Consider the following 18,866-nt stretch of genomic DNA (forward strand, 5'->3'; position numbering starts at 1 on the left):
CATTATAGGTAGCCCGTTTAGTTGCTGCTAAGTCAAGTATAGGTAGCCAGTTTGGTTTCCCCAGTGCAGGTAGCCAGATAGGTAGAGATGGCCCGAACGGTTCACCGGCGAATGGGAACTGGTGAACTTCGGGGGTACGCGATCGCGGAGAACCGCAAATTTTACCGGAAGTTCGATTCGCCCCCATAGTGCATCATGAGGGTCAAATTTGACCCTCTACATCACAGTTAGCAGGCACATTGTAGCCAATCAGGCTACACTCCCTCCTGGAGCCCCCCCGCCCCTTATAAATGGCAGGCAGCGTCAGGCTTTTCACTCGCTTGTGTGCCTGCAGTAATTAGAGAAGGGAGAGCTGCTGCAGAGAGAGATATAGGGAAAGCTTAGTTAGGCTCTTGTAGGCTTGTTAGCTTGCTCCTTGCTGATTCTTATTGCTAAAAAAAGCACCCCTCAACAGCTCTTTTGAGAGCTAATCTTGTTCTTGTGATCTATTTTTTTTTTTGTGTGGCCCACTTGCATTATATACAGCCCTGTCAGTCAGTCGCAGCTGGCCTTTGGCCCCTTGGTGGTAATTACTACTGTGCCAGGTGCAGATTTGTAATACCCATCACTGCATATAACTACCTGTTGTTTACAGTGCACCCACCTACCTACGTGAGCACACGCAGTGTCACTGTGCCTGTCCGGTACCTGTCTGTGTGTGACAGGTGCACATTGTAATACCCATCACTGCATAAACCTACCTGTTGTTCACTTCAGTGCACCCACCTACCTATGTGAGCGCACGCAGTTTCACTGTGCCTGTCCAGTGCCTGTCTGTGTGTGACAGATGCACATTATAATACCCACCACTGCATATACCTAGCTGTTGTTCAGTGCACCCACCTACCTACGTGAGCGCACGTAGTGTCACTGTGCCTGTCCGGTACCTGTGTGTGTGTGACAGGTGCACATTTATAATACCAGTCATTGCATAATTGTTCACAGTACCTGTGTTACCGCACACTGTGTAATTTACCACTCCGAGCATACCTGTTAACTGCACCTGTGTGACAGCTGCACATTGTATTGTAATACCAGTCACTGCATACCTACTGCACCTGTGTGACTGCACATTGTATTAGTCAAGTCAGTGCATACCTTTCAATTCAACCCCCCCCCCCTATATGGACAAAACAGGTAGAGGCAGAGGCAGGGGCAGACCCAGAGGCAGGCCACCAGGCAGGTCTGTTTGAGGTCGTGCTGACGTGATTTCTTTCGGCCCTGGCCCAAAGTACAGTGCTCAGAAGAAATGCCTTCCCATCAACTCCCAAGATTATCAGGACGTGGTTGACTATTTAACTCAGAACACCTCATCTTCCGCAGCCACCAGCGCTACTATTAGCACCACATCCACTGCATTTGACACTTCGCAGGTGTTATTTGGTGGGGAAATCACTAATGCACAGCCATTCTTGTTACAACAAGATGAAGGCCTAAGCAAGTTACACCACCTCATATGTCTGAGTTAGGCGACACTATGAACGTAATGTGCGAGGAGGAGGATGATGAAGTACCTGCTGTTGGTGCAGTTTATGAGGTGTCTGAGGCAAGTGAAGCTGGGGAGGATGATTATGATGATACGGATGCCACGTGGGTTCCCAATAGAGAAGATGAACAGGGGGACAGTTCAGAGGGGGAGTCAGATAGGAGAAGGAGGAGACGAGTTGCTGAAATAAGCAGGGGGAGCTTGTCTTCAGAAACAGCTGGTGGCAGTGTCCAGTGCCATATATCGCCACCTATGGACAGCCAGCCAGCATACCCTTCAACGTCAGCTGCTGAGGCCACCATAGTGCCCACACCCCAGGGGGGCTCAGCGGTTTGGAAATTTTTTAGTGTGTCTGTCGTAGATCAGAGCAATGCCATCTGTTCTCTCTGCCTCAAAAAATTGAGCCGTGGAAATGCCAACACCCACGTAGGGACAACTGCCTTACGAAGGCACATGCTGAAAAGGCACAAACTGCAATGGGAAGACCACCTGATGAAAAGCAGCACACAAAAGAAAAGCCACCCTGCTTCTCCTCTTCCTCCCTCAGGTACATCATCTTCAGCCGCTTTCTCCCTTGCACCTTCACAATCACAGCCACCCTCCTCCACTCCGCCTATCACCTTGAGTGGTTCCTGCTCCTCTGCCCACAGCAGCAGCCAGGTGTCCGTGAGGGAAATCTTTGAGTGGAAGAAGCCAATGTCTGCCAGTCACCCCCTTGCCCAGCGTTTGACAGCTGGCTTGGCAGAACTGTTACCACGCCAGCTGTTACCATACCAGCTGGTGGACTCTGAGGCCTTCCGAAAATTTGTGATCATTGGGACACTGCAGAGGAAGATACCAGGCCACAATTATTTCTCCAAAAAGGCGATACCCAAACTGTACCATGAAGTTGAGAGGCAAGTGGTGTCATCTCTGGCACACAGCGTTGGGTCAAGGGTCTATCTGACCATGGATGCCTGGTTTGCGAAACACGGTCAGGGCAGGTACATTACTTACACAGCCCATTGGGTCAACCTGGTGACCGCTGGCAAGCAGGGACGTGGCTGTGCAGCGGAACTTGTGACACCTCCACAGCTTGCAGGCAGGTCTGCTGCCACCTCCTCTCCTCCTGCTACATCCTCTCCACTGTTGTCCTCCTCCTTGGCTGAGTGCCAGTTTAACTCTACTGGTGCTGTGATCTCCTCTCCAGCTACACAGCCCCAGCTCCCCAGGGCCTATGCTGCATGCCAGGTATGACGGTGTCACGCCATATTAGACATGTCTTGCCTCAAAGCGGAGAGTCACACTGGAGCAGCTCTCCTGGCTGCTCTTAACAAACAGGTGGATCAGTGGCTGACCCCGCACCAACTGGACATCAGCAACGTGGTGTGTGACAACGGCAGCAATCTAATTTCAGCTTTGAATTTGGGAAAGTTGACACATGTTCCCTGCATGGCACATGTGCTGAATCTCATCATTCAGGGATTTGTGTCTAAGTACCCAGGCTTTCAGGACGCCCTGAAGCAGGCCAGGAAGCTGTGTGAACATTTCAGGCGGTCTTACACGGCCATGGCACGCTTTACGGACATTCACCGGAGAAACAACTTGCCGGTGAGACGCTTGATTTGTGATAGGCTGACTCGCTGGAATTTCGACCCTGGTTCTGTTTGACCGCCTGCTACAACAGGAGAAAGCCATCACCCAGTATCTCTACAACTACAGTAGAAGGACACAGTCTGGGGAGATGGGGATGATCTGGCCCAAGAACTGGACACTCATGCGAAATGCCTGCAGGCTCATGCGGCTGTTTAAGGAGGTCACAAACATGGTGTAACGATTGCGGAATCGTTTTCATGGTCAGCGCACAAGATGTGCACTGACACAATGAAAACCCTCCACAAGCATATGAAGGGGGGAACCCAGCTTTGGTGCAAACACCAGTAGAGGGCAATTCCCACCGGCAGATGGCGCTGTGGAGTGCAGACGAGTACAACCGCTTCACGGCCACAGATGCCAGATGGGGATAGTACAGATCAAGACAATGCGGGGCTGAACAGCCCTTAAAGAGAAAGAGCACAGGTACAGGATGAATTTGTGTTCACCAATCTAGTCGCGACCCTGCGACGGTGAACACCCATCAGCAGAAACAAAAGTAGGAACGCGATCGCGAGAAGGGCGATTGCCAGAAGTGACACAAGACAGATCAGAACAGACACGAGAGGAGCAAAGGCACAGCAAACGACAATGAGAAGTAACGAAAATAACAAACGCTAACTAAACGCGAACACCGCACTCATTCGCAACAGCGAACGTGTTTACAGCGTGGTCTCCGTGTGTTAAGCACAACAGAGACAAGCACTAACCGCCGACAGACAAACACGAAACAGAGAACGCGAGCGCTTGCTTAACGGTTACCTCACCGAGCCTACAGCAAGCGTTCGTATCAGACAAGACAGACAAATGGAAAACAGGAATAAGCTAGGAAGGATCCACAGCCGCTACCGCTAGGGGCTAGTGCGATCCAAGCAAGACAGGCGGATGAGATAGCTGGTAGCAACCGATTGAACGAGGAGGAGGAGGAAGAGTTATGTGGGGAAGAGGAGTCAGACTCAGATGTTGATGAGGAAGGTGTTTTTTTGGAGGAGGAGGCGGCAAAAGAACAACCACAGCAGGCTTCGCAGGGGGCTTGTGCTGATCAACGTTTCTGTGGTATTGTTCGTGGCTGGGGGGAGGAGGAGAACTTACCTGACATCAATGAGGAAGAGCAAGAAAGAGATGGATAGTACGTCTGGATCCAAATTTGTGCAGATGGCGTCTTTCATGCTGTGTAAGTGCTGTCCAACCTGTTGAGGGACCCCAGTATAAAAAAACTCAAGGGGAATGAGCTGTACTGGGTAGCCATGCTACTAGCCCCTTGGTATAGGCACAAAGTGGCGGAGATGTTACCAACTCACCTGAAGGCAGAAAGGATGCAGCACATGCAGAATAAGATGGCAACTATGCTTTACAGTGCATTTAAGGGTGATATTAGAGCACAACGGAATAAAGGTACCACTGCTAGTAATCCTCCTCCCATGTCCACACAGGCAAGGACATGGTGCTCCAGCGATCTCATGGTGATGTCGGACATGCGGACATTCTTTAGTCCAAAGCCTCACCTTAGCCCTTCCGGATCCACCCTCCACCTACACCTGCATCGGCAGGTAGCCGACTACCATGCCTTAAAGAGACTCCGTAACAAAAATTGCATCTTGTTTTTTATCATCCTACAAGTTCCAAAAGCTATTCTAATGTGTTCTGGCTTACTGTAACACTTTCTGCTATCACAGTCTCTGTAATAAATCAATGTATCTTTCCCTTGTCAGACTTGTCAGCCTGTGTCTGGAAGGCTGCCAAGTTCTTCAGTGTTGTGGTTCTGCTATGAACTCCCCCTTTCAGGCCCCTCTCTGCACACTGCCTGTGTGATATTTAGATTAGTGCAGCTTCTCTCTGCTCTCTTATCTTTTTCAAGCTGGATAAATCGTCCTCTGAGCTGGCTGGGCTTTCACATACTAAGGAAATTCAGACAAGGGCAAAGCTGTTTGCAAGAAGAAAAGAGCAGCCTGAAACTTCAGTGCATGAGAGATGCAGGGGGAAAGAAACACACAAATGATCTCTTGAGATTAAAAAGGAATGCTGTATACAGCCTGCTTGTGTATGGATGTATGTTCTATGTGTGGACATACTGTACATCAACCTACTTCCTGTTTTGGTGGCCATTTTGTTTGTTTATAAACAAACTTTTTAAAACTGTTTTTAACCACTTTTAATGCGACGGGGAGCGGCAAAATTGTGACAGAGGGTAATAGGAGATGTCCCCTAACGCACTGGTATGTTTACTTTTGTGCGATTTTAACAATACAGATTCTCTTTAAGTGTGGATGTAGACACTGTGAGCAGCAATGAACCCTTGGACTACTGGGTGCGCAGGCTTGACCTGTGGCCAGAGCTGTCCCAATTTGCCATCCAACTTCTGTCCTGTCAGAAAGGACCTTCAGCACAGCTGGATGCATTGTCACTGAGAAGAGAAGTCGCCTAAGTCACAAAAGTGTTCAGTACCTCACCTTTATCAAAATGAATGAGGCATGGATCCCGCTACTGCCCGCCGAAGACTAAGTCAGTCCCCACTCACAGCATCTTTGCCTGCACGCCGTGTGACTGGCTTCCTGCCTCAAGACTAAGTCAGTCCCCACACAAAGCATCTCTACCTGCACACCGTGTTACTGCCTGCCCCATGACTAAGTCACTCCCCACACAGCATCTCTGCCCGCAGGCTTGACTGCCTTCTCCGCCACCACCAACAGGGTCCAGGACTCCAGGCGGATTCCTGAATTTAGCTAGCAGCGGCCACTATAATATTTTTTCTGATGCATGTACATGCCTACCTAATTTTTCTGGCTGCAGTGCAACAACAAAACAAAAGGCATGTACATGTGTCAATTCCCCTTTGTGATCGTTACCTTGCTGCGGTGAAGGGGCTTGCGTATCACAATGAAGCAATGACCGACGGCTATATGAGTGTCTCGGGGGGGGGGACGGACACCCAAGATAATAAGGTTGTTGCTTCATTGTGGACAGACCAAATTCGATCAGCTGGACACTCAGTTACTGTTGTTCTGTCGTTCAGCTACCTCAGTACCTCAGCCTGACCATATGGGCTTGAAAACCGCCATCACCTGCACTCTGGCCATGGTGCGCACCAGTCCAGCACGGCTGTCACAACACAAACAGCTGTTTGCGGTGTGTTACACAGTGAGTTTGGTCTGTCAGTGGGAAGCAGTACTCTAATTACACTCCCTGATTGATGTATACACATGCAAGATGTTTTAAAGCACTTTAGGCCTCCAATTTAGCAATAAAATGTGATTTTTACCCTTAAAACGCTGCTGTGCGTCAAATTCTGATTTTTCCCGGGGAGTTTTGGCGTGTATCCCACTCCGCCATGCCCCCCTGCAGGTGTTAGACCCCTTGAAACATCTTTTCCATCACTTTTGTGGCCAGCATAAATGTTTCTAGTTTTCAAAGTTCGCCGCCCCATTGCAGTCTATTGCGGTTCCCGAAAGTTCGCGCTAACCGAACTTTTGCGGAAGTTCGGGTATGCGGTTCGCGAACCAAAAATCGGTGGTTCGAGCCATCGCTAATATTCTCCCCTTCGCTCCCTGCATCTGCTGCTACACAGACCTCAGATCAGAGCAACCTGCTGTGCTGCTGTGACAGGAGCGCGGCTCCCGTATCAACGCATATACAGGAAGTAAGTATTTACTTCCTGTATATGTGCTGATAGGTGAGCCACTGTCCTGTCACAGGGTGAGATGCCACTCTAGCGCCCATGCCGCCTGATGCGAAAGTTTCACTTGGTGTCATCAGCAATCCGGCGGTGGTGGGAAGCCTCTACAGGATCCAGAGGCTTACCTCTTCTTAGGTACGTATGTCTTTTTTATCCTGAGGTTCACCTTGGGTTCACTATAAAACAAAAGACATGCAAATAGCCAGACTTAGGCTGAATGTCTTGTCCATTGGAGCCTACTACCTCTCTTCCTTCTCTGCTTTACAAGATTTAGAAAATTATGTAAAGGCTATTTTCCTGCACTGTAAAAACGCACATAATGCTTCCCACTGCAAAAATGCAATGCAGTGGGAGCAATGTGGGTTTTCCCGCTGTGGGATGCCAAAAATACCAGCAGTGCTGCTTTTTGCACACAACACATGCAATTCCCTATTTCATATTCTTTTTGCCGGCTGTTGGCCAACACTGCAAATTCATCCATGGAAAACTACTGTGTTTTTCCGTGGACTCAAATGTGACCCCTGCCTCAATGGATCTGTGCAATTTTATTAGCTTTGGTTAACTGAGGCTCGCCAAGTTTCAGGATCAATGGATAATATAGGTGATCCTGAAAACTTGGCCTGGACTTTTGTTTTCTCATCATGGATACCTGCACAGCCACTAGATCACAATTTCTTTAGCAACAAGCACTATGGTATAGTATAGCTAAATAGCAGTTGAAGGTTCTTTTCACCAAATAGCAGACATTGTTGCATATTCACTGAAGAGCATCAAAATTATCATGAGCAGGCAGTACGCTGGCAATTTTACCATAACTTACGTTAGTTACATACTATGCATTACATTACACAACTAGCATATACGCTGTTACCTAGGTAATGCATGTGTTGTAATGGTGACACACACTACATGGTTTGCACATATTACACAACAACAATAGAACTGCCTTGCACTACCTGCACACCAAAATGTTAACACTATTTAGTGAATATGCCTTAATATATACGGTATTTTTCGGAATATAAGACACACTTTTTCTTCCCCAAAATTGGGGGGGGGGGGGCATGGGGGAGTGGGTGCGTCTTATATTCAAAAGGTACGGTTTTGGGTCCCGGAATATACTCACCTGATCCTGCCGCCGCGCTCCTGTCCTCCATCTGCGGTAATCCGAGGCTGCCTGATCATCCAGATCCATGTCTTCTGTATCATGAGGCTTCCCACTAATTCAGGATGCAGCTCTTTGGCATCCCATCCGCCGCGCTCCTCATCGCTGCCTAGTTACCGCGTCATAGGCACTTCCTGGTTACAGTGCCTCTTCTGTGTGACCCGCAGTGCACGTGAGCCTGACGTCACGTGCACTGTAACCAGGAAGTGCCTATGACGCGGTAACTAGGAAGAGTATCGGGCAGAGGAATGCGTACACCGGAAGGCTGCAGTCTATATACCGAGACTGCAGCGATGAGGAGCGCGGCGGATGGGACGCCAAAGAGCTGCATCCTTAATGAGTGGGAAGACATGGATCTGGATGATCGGGCAGCCTCGGATTACCGCAGATGGAGGACAGGAGCGCTGCGGCAGGATCAGGTGAGATACAGCAGAGGTTAGTTAGTGAAGTGTAGTGTAGTTGGTGGGGGGGGCAGAAGGGGTTAGTTAGTGAAGTGTAGTGTAGTTGGTGGGGGCAGCAGAGGTTAGTTAGTGAAGTGTAGTGAGGTGTAGTATAGTTGGTGGGGGGGCAGAAGGGGTTAGTTAGTGAAGTGTAGTGTAGTTGGTGGGGGCAGCAGAGGTTAGTTAGTAAAGTATAGTGAGGTGTAGTGTAGTTGGTGGGGGGGCAGAAGGGGTTAGTTAGTGAAGTGTAGTGTAGTTGGTGGGGACAGCAGAGGTTAGTCAGTAAGGTGTAGTGAGGTGTAGTGTAGTTGATGGGGGGCAGAAGGGGTTAGTTAGTGAAGTGTAGTGTAGCTGGCCAGTGTAGCCTAGATAGAGACATTTTAGAGGGGAGTAGGTTGGTAAGACGCCCCTGCACCAAAGACGCAACTAGGTTTAGCTAATTTTTTTCCTGATTTTTGCCCTCTAAAACTAGGTGCGTCTTATATGTCGGAGCGTCTTATATTCCGAAAAATACGGTAATAAATCTAGACACAGTTTAGTCAATGATTTATGTTCTCAGATGATCTCTAGACCTGGGGGACCTCTGCAAATGAAGCTATTAGTTTTTATTTATAGTTATTGGAGAGCAGTACTACTGTCCAAATGCTTTTTACCTGGTCTTTTATCTTTTAATAATTGTTTGATTATAGAAAAAATGGATGATATGTGTCAGTTTATGCCGCACTTTTGAATTGGAGTGTGGATTTTCAATTTACTAACATTCCTCCGTTATTTTAACTTTTTTTGTAACGTCACTTTTATAATAACACTACTTGGTATTTGTAAAAGCAGGAAGACAAGTGGGATTGGATTCCTTAAAATGTTCAACTTTATATTGTTTTAAGAGAACTGAATGGGAATACCTTTGTGTAATTGGATGCCTTACATAGAAGGAGACTCGTTTAGTAATTCACCATACAGTGTAATTTATAATAGCAAATATATCGGCGCCAAGGGACAATGGAACCGCCGCCGAGAAGAACAATGTCCAAAAGTTCAGAAGTCAGGCATACATCAAAACTCAGCGCAGGTTTAAAAAGTCATTGTATGTAGGGATAGGGAATGATAAATTCTTCACCACAATGCATCAAATGCTCAGAGGTAGGTATCCGCCAAACATCAAAACAAGAAAAGGCTTACCAGCTCCCAACAACTCATATTATAAGGTTGTAAAATGGCTCAGGTCACAGATAACGTCCAGGGAACATCAGACGTTGTGAAGATCCAGTGGACATCTGTATGGCGGTAAAGTTTCAGGAATTTACATAGGAAAACAAAAACGGCAACATCTAAGCGTAACCCGCTTATTTAGATAAAATTTCTTTAAAAGGCAGTAGATATAAAAACAATAACTCACATACGGGGCCCATAAACTGGGAACCCCTAAAGATTAGCGCGCATGTAATGGTCAATCGTAGATCAATAGACAATGGTGCCGCCTATTACCTTCCCGACTGGTTTTGCAGTCTTGCGTCATCAGGGGAGGAAAAAGAAACCTGATGACGCAAGACTGCGAAACCGGTCGGGAAGGTCACAGGCGGCACCATTGTCTATTGATCTACGATTGACCATTACATGCACGCTAATCTTCCGGGGTTCCCAGTTTATGGGCCCCGTATGTGAGTTAATGTTTTTATATCTACTGCCTTTTAAATAAATTTTATGTAATTAAATGGGTTACGCTTAGATATTGCCATTTTTGTTTTCCTATGTAAAGTCCTGAAACTTTACCTCCATACAGATGTCCACTGGATCTTCACGACGTCTGATGTTCCCTGGACGTTATCTGTGACCTGAGCCATTTTACAACCTTATAATGTGGGTTTTTGGGAGCTGGTAAGCTTTTTCTTGTTTTGATGTTTGCCGGATACCTACCTTGAGCATTTGATGTATTGTGGTGAAGAATTTATCATTCCCTACATACAATGACTTTTTAAACCTGCGTTGACTTTTGATGTATACAGTGTAATTTGTTTTAACCTTGTGGATGTCAATACACATGGACAATCATTTTAATATCTGTCATTGTTTATGCAGGTTAGGACTGAGCTACAACAATATTATTAATGTTGAGAATGGATCCATCGCCAATGTACCTCACTTGCGGGAACTGCATTTAGACCACAACAGCTTGACCCAGGTGCCCGTTGGACTCAGTGAACACAAATATGTCCAGGTACAGTATGGATTATTCAGTCTTCAATTGTAAATTATAGCATTGTAGAACAATTACAAATACTGCATTTTTTAAACTATAAGACTCACTTTTTCTCCCTCAAAAGTTGGGAAAAAAGTCACTGAGTCTTGTAGTCCAAATGCGGGGAGTTGCTGACTTGTGAACGCCTGCTATTATGAACCTCCAACCTGCTGCAATGTCGGGGACTCCCTGTACTGTGCCCATGCAGAGGAGAACCCAGGGGGACAAACAGTGGGAACAGGGGGACACAAAGTGACAAATAGGAGGACACAAGGGGGGCACAAAGGGGCATAGAGGAGGACACAAGGAGGACAGAGGTGGACACATGGGGGACACAGGAGGACACAAGGTGAACAGAGAAGGACACAGGGAGACACAAGAGGTACAAGGGGGCATGAGGTAGAAAGGGGGCCTAATGCACAAGATGCCCCTTCACCATGGATGCACTAGGTTTAGTATATATCTTTCCCCTGGTTTTTGTCCTCTAAGTCTAGGTGTTTCTTATGGTCAGGAGCATCTTACAGTCCAAAAAATACGGTAACTGCTCAGCGCAATTTAAATTTAAAAATGTCCTAATTATCAACCAATATATGGACTACATACTGTATATGTAAATCAAATAATGTAAATTCTTCCTCTCTTAATTGGAAACAGCAGTGTTTATTCTACAAAACATGCATTTTAAACTGGGTGAAAAATAAGACCTTAATCCTTCTAAAGGTGTTTATCACAGTTTTTACATATCTTAGTGAAGTGACCAATCTCTTAAGTCCAGGATTACACGTTGATAGAACTGATAGCACATATTTAACATTTCTCTATTAGAATTCAACTGGCCAGCTAAGCCACACTGGTTGCAGCAAGCTCTGTCAAGACTAAGATTGTCAGAATTCCTTCCAATTGGCAACAATTATTGCTGCTCTGTGCAGCAAACTTCTGATGCAGGAAAAGGAAACCATACTGTCTACATTGAAAAACTGTGCAAAACAGGGTACAGATTCCAACCTAGAAAAGTCATGTAGCTCAGAATATTTGTCAGCATATTGAAATGGAAAGTTAATTTTTCAATAACAATATACTGCAAAAACAATTGTGCAGCCCTGGTACATAAAAATAGACAGTAATGTGCCTGAAATATAATATATGCAGCTGCTTTGAAAATGGGAGTGACTCCCCCCTCTTCACACACACACACACACACACACACACACACACACACACACACACACACACACACACACACACGCAGACACACTTGTAACAACTGATCAAGAGATCAAGCAAGCGCTTAGGATAATTAAACCACCTATGTTCAAAATAGTAATTTATTGAAGCATGCAAGATATGCATACAAATAAAATGCTGCCCCGGAAAAAAAATTAAAAATTGCACAAAGGAGTATTATTAAAAGTGTATCTTTAAAAATATAAATATATTTAATAGCTTATCTAATAATTCGTAATGAGATGTGATGAGACATACGTACGGAATGTAGGACTCATTAGTCTCAGTACACATTATTACGATATATATATATATATATATATATATATATATATATATATATATATATATATATATATACTGTATATTCATTATCCTGTTACAACATTTTATGTAATATTTGTGCATAATTTTTTACATTTTATTTGTATGCATCTTGCTTCAATAAAATAGTTTTACTTATTTGAACTATTCACATTGATATAGGTGGATTAATTACACTAATCGCTTGTGTGATCTCTTGATCAGCCCGGATACATAAAAAGAAAATTTACCCCCAATACTGTGCTCATACACTGGTGTTAATAAGATCAGTAAGTGATATTCCACTACATGAATTAAGTAACGCTGGAATGTCTCTTTAAGACTGAAAACCAGTGGAACGCTCCTCCTCAGTGTGTGTGTCATGTATAAAAAGTATTTAAATAAACAGGTAGGTACTCATAAGATGCTTGCATATAGATACAGTTTCTTAATCAGAATGCTTGGGGTACCCCCTTCAGGCATAGACTCACCAGATGTTGCCCCCTTCTGGGCCCGTATTCACATATGAGGTATTGGCCACCTCACAGTCTCACTGGCAATCCACCATCCGGATATCTGCAGCTGCGTGGGAGAGCTTTGAGGAGGTGAGGAGGTTAGGAGGACGGAGGGTGAATCAGCCGCTACCTCTGACAGTGACTCCTGGACTCTGGGCCCACGTGTTGCAGTTGCACTGCTCACTTTCCTGGATACATGTTTATAACAGTCACTACATTCTACATTCTTCATTTTTATTCAGCCTTTCCCTGTAATTTTCTTTTGGGTGATGGCCACCGAGACGAAGGACATAGTTCAGTAAGTCATCTCTGACCTGGAGATCAGAACTGATCCTTAAAAACTGTCCTGTATTTTTGACAGATCTTCTGCAACCAGGTGATCAGGGCTACCTTGGGTCTTCTCATGCCTTTACAAGGATGCACCGTTTTTTACTGAATTCACAGTTGTGTCACATAAATTGTGCTCATGCACCCACAGTGAGATGTTTTATTTATTAAATTCATGGTATGCCAAATGCACAATCACTAGCTTGCTATCGTTGTAGCATTTCTAATTATGATCTCATAAGACCCTATAAAGGTTGCAAACTTTTGCCACCTAAAACAAAATCATTTTTAGAAATTGTATTTAAGATTTGTACTTATACTCTACAATATTCCCTAAAGCATTATAACCCCCTTCCTTTAGCATCTCTCTGGGTAGTGCCAGTTTATGCCACATGTTACACATGCACAGTGTATCTTCATAGGCAATCAAAGCTTTAACTGGTAACCTTGATGTTAAGAAAGATTCAGTTTTTTTTCTGTCATTTTCTGTCATTTAGTTGGCCAATATGAGGTTTGTTTAAGTTGTAAGGTCCTCCCCTCAAGGATAAGGTTATATTAGAGCTTCGCATTGCTTAAATCAGTAGGATCAGCCATACTATGCCAGGGAAAAAAAACACATATATAAGTAGAGAAATACTTGATCTACTTGCATAACACATGTATTATACTATCTACATTTTGATTTCAGTGAATGTTATATAGTAAATGACGAGAATTCTGTGGGGGCCATGTCTTTTGCCCACAGTTAAGGCTAACTCGTAATGTAATTTCTGCCCTTTACTTTTTTTCTTGTCTTCTCCAATCGCTGAGTCGCCTCAGCCTTGCTTGTAAACACAAGTGAGTAGGGGATTAGGTTTCAGATAAGCAGCTGGCAGGGAAATAAAGGAAAGAGGAGGAATACATTATAGATAAAAAAAAACCCCAGCATGCAATACTTTGGCACCGACTACTAAAGGGCCATGCTCCTTAAGTATGTGATAACTCCAAATCATAACAGCAGAAAAAGTTTTGAACGTTTTGAATGCAGGATTAGCATCTTTATCACTTAATACACTCAGACCAGTTGCTGTTGAAATTTGATTTTTATGGTGATGATACCGCTTTAAGAGTAGTTTAAAATGCTACTGTTCAGTGGAGAAGAGGGACTGCTGAAAATCTCAGTGGCATTGCAGTCCTATTAATGCATCAAAATTAATGCCACTAAAGGCTCTTTAAACTCCTCTAGTGGTGCACATTCAAACAGTTATTATGATTAATTTTTACATTTAAAATAAATTACATTCAAACTCTTACTCATCCTCAACCAATGCAGATGGAGCTCAATAACTTCACTGTCCACAATAGTCTGTCAGGCTATGCCTGGCCTAGTCAGTCCTCTTCATCTTTCAGTATGAATTGTGACTTATCTACCTGGCTACACAAATGGGAAAACAATACCCTGTACAAACTGTTTCAGGAAAAAATCTTTGCAAATGGTGAAGCCAACTTTTTAGTAAAAAATCTATTTACCCGTGATTCAACCAAGCCTTATAACACAAAACAGGACATATTTTAAAATTGGACTATTAAAGGATACATGAGATTACATGTGACATGATGAGATAGACATGTGTATGTACTGTGTCAAGCACTCAAATAACTATGCTGGGTTCCTTTTTTTTCTTAACTACCTGAAAGAGCTGAAAACCAGGTATGCAAGCCACAGTTTATGTCCAAGTCGGGACGGGTCGGACTACAGTGTTTCTCTCACTGATAAGGAATTGCAGCCATAAAATACTTTAATGTCATAAAATGGCTTCTGAGAGCAGGAAAGAAAAAAAATGATTAATAGTTCATAGATTTTAGATCTGACATACTTCAATGCATTTGCTATTGATCAGAGACAAATAAACAGTAAAAACTGAAAAAGTAGATTTAAAAATAAAATAAAACTATGGGATCTCAGAACAAGTCATTTTTAGGAGAAGGGGGATAGATACAATTGTTTATTGCATCAGTTTATTTTCACCTTGTGTTTCCTTTAAATCCAAATCCTGAGAAAATCCCTGCATTCAATTTGTATTTAAGCAAACACTCCAGTGACCTCTGTAATATTAAATAATATAATTCAAAATGCATTTACTAACAAATCTCCTTTGCAATTTTGCAGGTCGTTTATCTACACAACAACAAAATTTCTGCTGTCTCAACAAATGATTTCTGCCCTGTCGGTTACAACACAAAGAAGGCGTCATATTCGGGGATCAGTCTCTTCAGCAACCCTGTCCAGTATTGGGAAATCCAGCCAGCCACATTCAGATGTGTATATGAACGCTCTGCTATTCAAATTGGAAACTACAAATAAAAGGGATTTTTTTTGGCCAATATTTTTTTTTCTATTAAACACTTTTTTGTTTTTTTGCATATTTCTTTTAAAAAGCCTGAGCAACAATTAAAAAAGTCAAATACTGGAAAGTGGCCCCAATCAAATTTGTGACCATGTTTTATAAAACATTAGCTTCTTGATGTAAAGGTGTGTGCTGTTGATAGGAATCAGTATGCATACACATTGTATGAAGGCAATTTACACTGCAGGAAACATAGACTGAATAAAATGTAGAGCTGTTTCTTCATTTGGTATAAAACACAGACAAAAATGCATGTATTAGTGAATCCTTGTGATGCTCTTGTGCAAATAATTGTTAGCTCCCACCCATTGAAGCAATAGGAAATCTATCTTCTATACACAGATGTAGCTGCAGTTATCTTAAACTTGTTTCTATGTCTTAACTTTGCTACATAATTTATTTATAAAGTGCTGACACTTCTCTGCAGGGCTGTCTAGAAAGCATTGATTCAGTCTCACTCTTCACTGTCTGCCAATGGGGTTCATACTTTCATGTGCTCATCACACTCCTGCCTGACCAGAAGCCAATTAACCTAAAAAGAAATCCCCCCAAGCACAGGGAGAACATATGGTTCAAGTTCATGTTAACATGTGCCTTGGACCCAAAGACTAGAGAAGTTATTCCTGCATCAACTATGCTACCCTATGATGGTTGACCCTTTTGTATGAAAGAATAACTTATCAAAGTGTGTAGACCTTATCCCAAATTAATTATCCTAACCCAACTTCTTGTCTTTGTCTTCACCTTAACTTCACCTTAACTCTGTTGTCCCTTCTAACTCATAATAGGTCTACTGAGTTGGCTTCAAATGTACACTTCTTAAGTAAGTGTAGATATAAAATGTGGCTGAGACTGAGGCATTTTCCTATAAAATAATTGTTGCTATATCTGTATGTTAAATTCAGTAGCAGTAGAAGTAGCACGGATACGTATATAGTCCATTGGTTGAAGACTTTTTTATTGTTGGTGTACATAAGTCTTGTGTTAGTTAAATAGTGACTTAATGCAGGAGCTGTAGTTTTGTTTGGATTCTGGTTGTTGGACTATCTCAGAAGCTATTGTTTTATCACTGATGGTTGCGTATACAGTGGACTCTCACTGCCAAAGTTTCCAGCTATGTATCACCAAAAATGTAATCAAAAAGATTTCATACATTGATAGTTGCATTCTCTGTGTTAATTTGCTTTATATCATAGAGAATCCAGTGAGAGATGTGTCATCTCGCCTTCCTTATTTGATGTTCCCAGATGTAATGTCCCAAGGTCAAAAACTTTTATAGAACAATTGCACTTCTATTATTTTCTCTAGAACAGCTTAAAATAGCTAAATGATAACTAAATATACATGCACGACTGACTGCGCCCATTTTGTTAGCTGCAGCATTGCCATTGCAAGCTACTGACAAAACCACTAACAAGCCAGTTATTGTGCTTGCAAATTAGCAGTTTTTGAAAGGGGTAAATTGCTATGATAGTTCATTCCATGACCTATTTAGAGCTGTTTTAAAGGACATAAAAAACAATTACACTTTAAGTGATATACAACACCAATGGGCGGTACGGCAGTGCAAATTTCATCCAAAACTTTAAACTGGAAGAATTCTTAGTATTGCATACTGGAGTGATGATAATCAGAAACTCACCATATACACACCCGCGCACATTCCATATGGATTCTAACTTTGTGATATTCACAAAACAATGGGACGGAAACTGGTCATATGTGGGGGTAGCTGATTAATCTTTTATGTTTGGTACTGCGGTGATTCATTAATGCAATGGAGCTTCTTATGTTCATCTTTTAAGACATCACTTTATAGTGTTCTAACAAACTACTTCCTGTAGGTGGTGCTAGGATAAATCAATGCCACACTTAGAAAGATAATGTCAGACATGCACAGACCATTGAATTTGGGGAAAACGTGACCCGCTGAATGTCTGAATATTCAGAAATGCTAAATTAGCAGGCCCCATATTTGACCAACACAGCCTCTAGAATCTGGGCACATTGGTCATATGACTTCAGTGCTCCAGCAGCGTGCTGCCATTTTGCTATGTGTTAACATGTAAAATGACAGATAAAACAGTTTCCTGTTATATTCCATTATATATATCTTCCTGCGTTGTTTATAATAAATGGCAATCTTGCATAAACAATTTAGTTCATGAAGTGCACCTGAAACATACATCAGCTGTGTACTATTTTATTTAACCTATCTAGTTATAGTTTAGACTATAAATATTGTACTATAGTAGGCATATTTTTGGGCTGTGTCAGTTATAGCCACAAATAAAATGTTTCGCAACTGAGGTTAAAACGTTTGTCCACTATGTAAAGAACAACACAATGGTGAGTTGCTGTCTGCTAAATTCAACCACTGACACTCATTTTGAAGCACACCACAAGACTTGTGGATTGGAGGGAGTAAAACCCAAAATCCATGGACTGTCTGGCTATTGTATGGTTTGTAGTGTATATTAATGTTGTTTAAAGTCCTATTCGGTTACAGATTTACGTCTGTTAGATGTATGTGCGCTACAATAATGTACATGGAATTGTTTGGTTTTTAAGTAAGTATGTAAAGTACATTAAAATGTCGGAAAGCTCAACCATGTTGACCTCTGTGAATTATGAGTGATGTCTTTTTGGTGTAATTTGTTTCTGAGGACTTATATTGCCGTACACTTCAAGTGTTTAAAGGAAACACAAAGTAAAAATAAACTGATAAGATACACAATTTTATCTATTCTCCTACTCCTAAAAATTACTTTTGTAGAATCCTGCAGGTTTCTTTTCTGTGTATCAGATAAGAAATTAATGTTTAATGTTGTATTGTCTTATATACTGACACAGTCTTTCAGCGTCCCAGAAGCTAAAATACATATACTATTGACCTTTCTTATCTATCTTCTGCACTCAGAAGCTGTTCTCTTCCAGGCAAGTGTTTTATAGCTGTAATTCCTTAATAGTGAGGATTACGCTATAGTCCAACTTAGCCCCGACATGAGAGAAACTATCACTTGCATACCTCAATGTTAACTCTTTCAGACTGGAAGAAAAACAAAAGGAAAAAAAAGGAACACAGTGTAGTTATTTGCATACTTAGTACTGTACATACACATGTCTATCTCATCATGTAACATGTCACCTCGGGTGTCCTTTAATTATATATTATATACAGTTGATTATATATATTTTTTATGCCTGATCTCCCATTTGAACACCTTAATTACCTCGTGGTCATGCTGATTTCTGGAATGCATTTCAACGAATGCTTGTCCCATACAAAAGTGTAAATAAAGTTATGGTATTCTGGCTGCAACCTTCTAAAATAATAAATATTGAAGCAAGAAAGATAGGCAGAGAAGTCACCATATATGAAAATGTCCATGATGTAAGAAATTGGGTCGCAAACCAAAGGCACTAGCTGGTTAGTCAA

The 18,866-nt window shown here is 42.7% G+C and overlaps 1 protein-coding gene across 1 annotated transcript in view; it reads left to right on the forward strand.

The window, feature by feature from the left end:
• Nucleotides 1-18,036, forward strand: part of LOC137563836 (decorin-like) — a 136,849-nt gene extending 118,813 nt beyond the window's left edge. Inside the window, exons 7-8 of the mRNA XM_068276819.1 lie at nt 10,512-10,650; nt 15,190-18,036. Of these exons, the coding sequence (XP_068132920.1) occupies nt 10,512-10,650; nt 15,190-15,384 (334 nt within the window). The 3' untranslated portion in view covers nt 15,385-18,036. The remainder of the gene's footprint in view (nt 1-10,511; nt 10,651-15,189) is intronic.
• Nucleotides 18,037-18,866: the final 830 nt, after the last annotated feature.

The sequence above is a fragment of the Hyperolius riggenbachi genome, chromosome 3, assembly GCF_040937935.1.
Source record: "Hyperolius riggenbachi isolate aHypRig1 chromosome 3, aHypRig1.pri, whole genome shotgun sequence".
NCBI classification, from domain to species: domain Eukaryota; kingdom Metazoa; phylum Chordata; class Amphibia; order Anura; family Hyperoliidae; genus Hyperolius; species Hyperolius riggenbachi.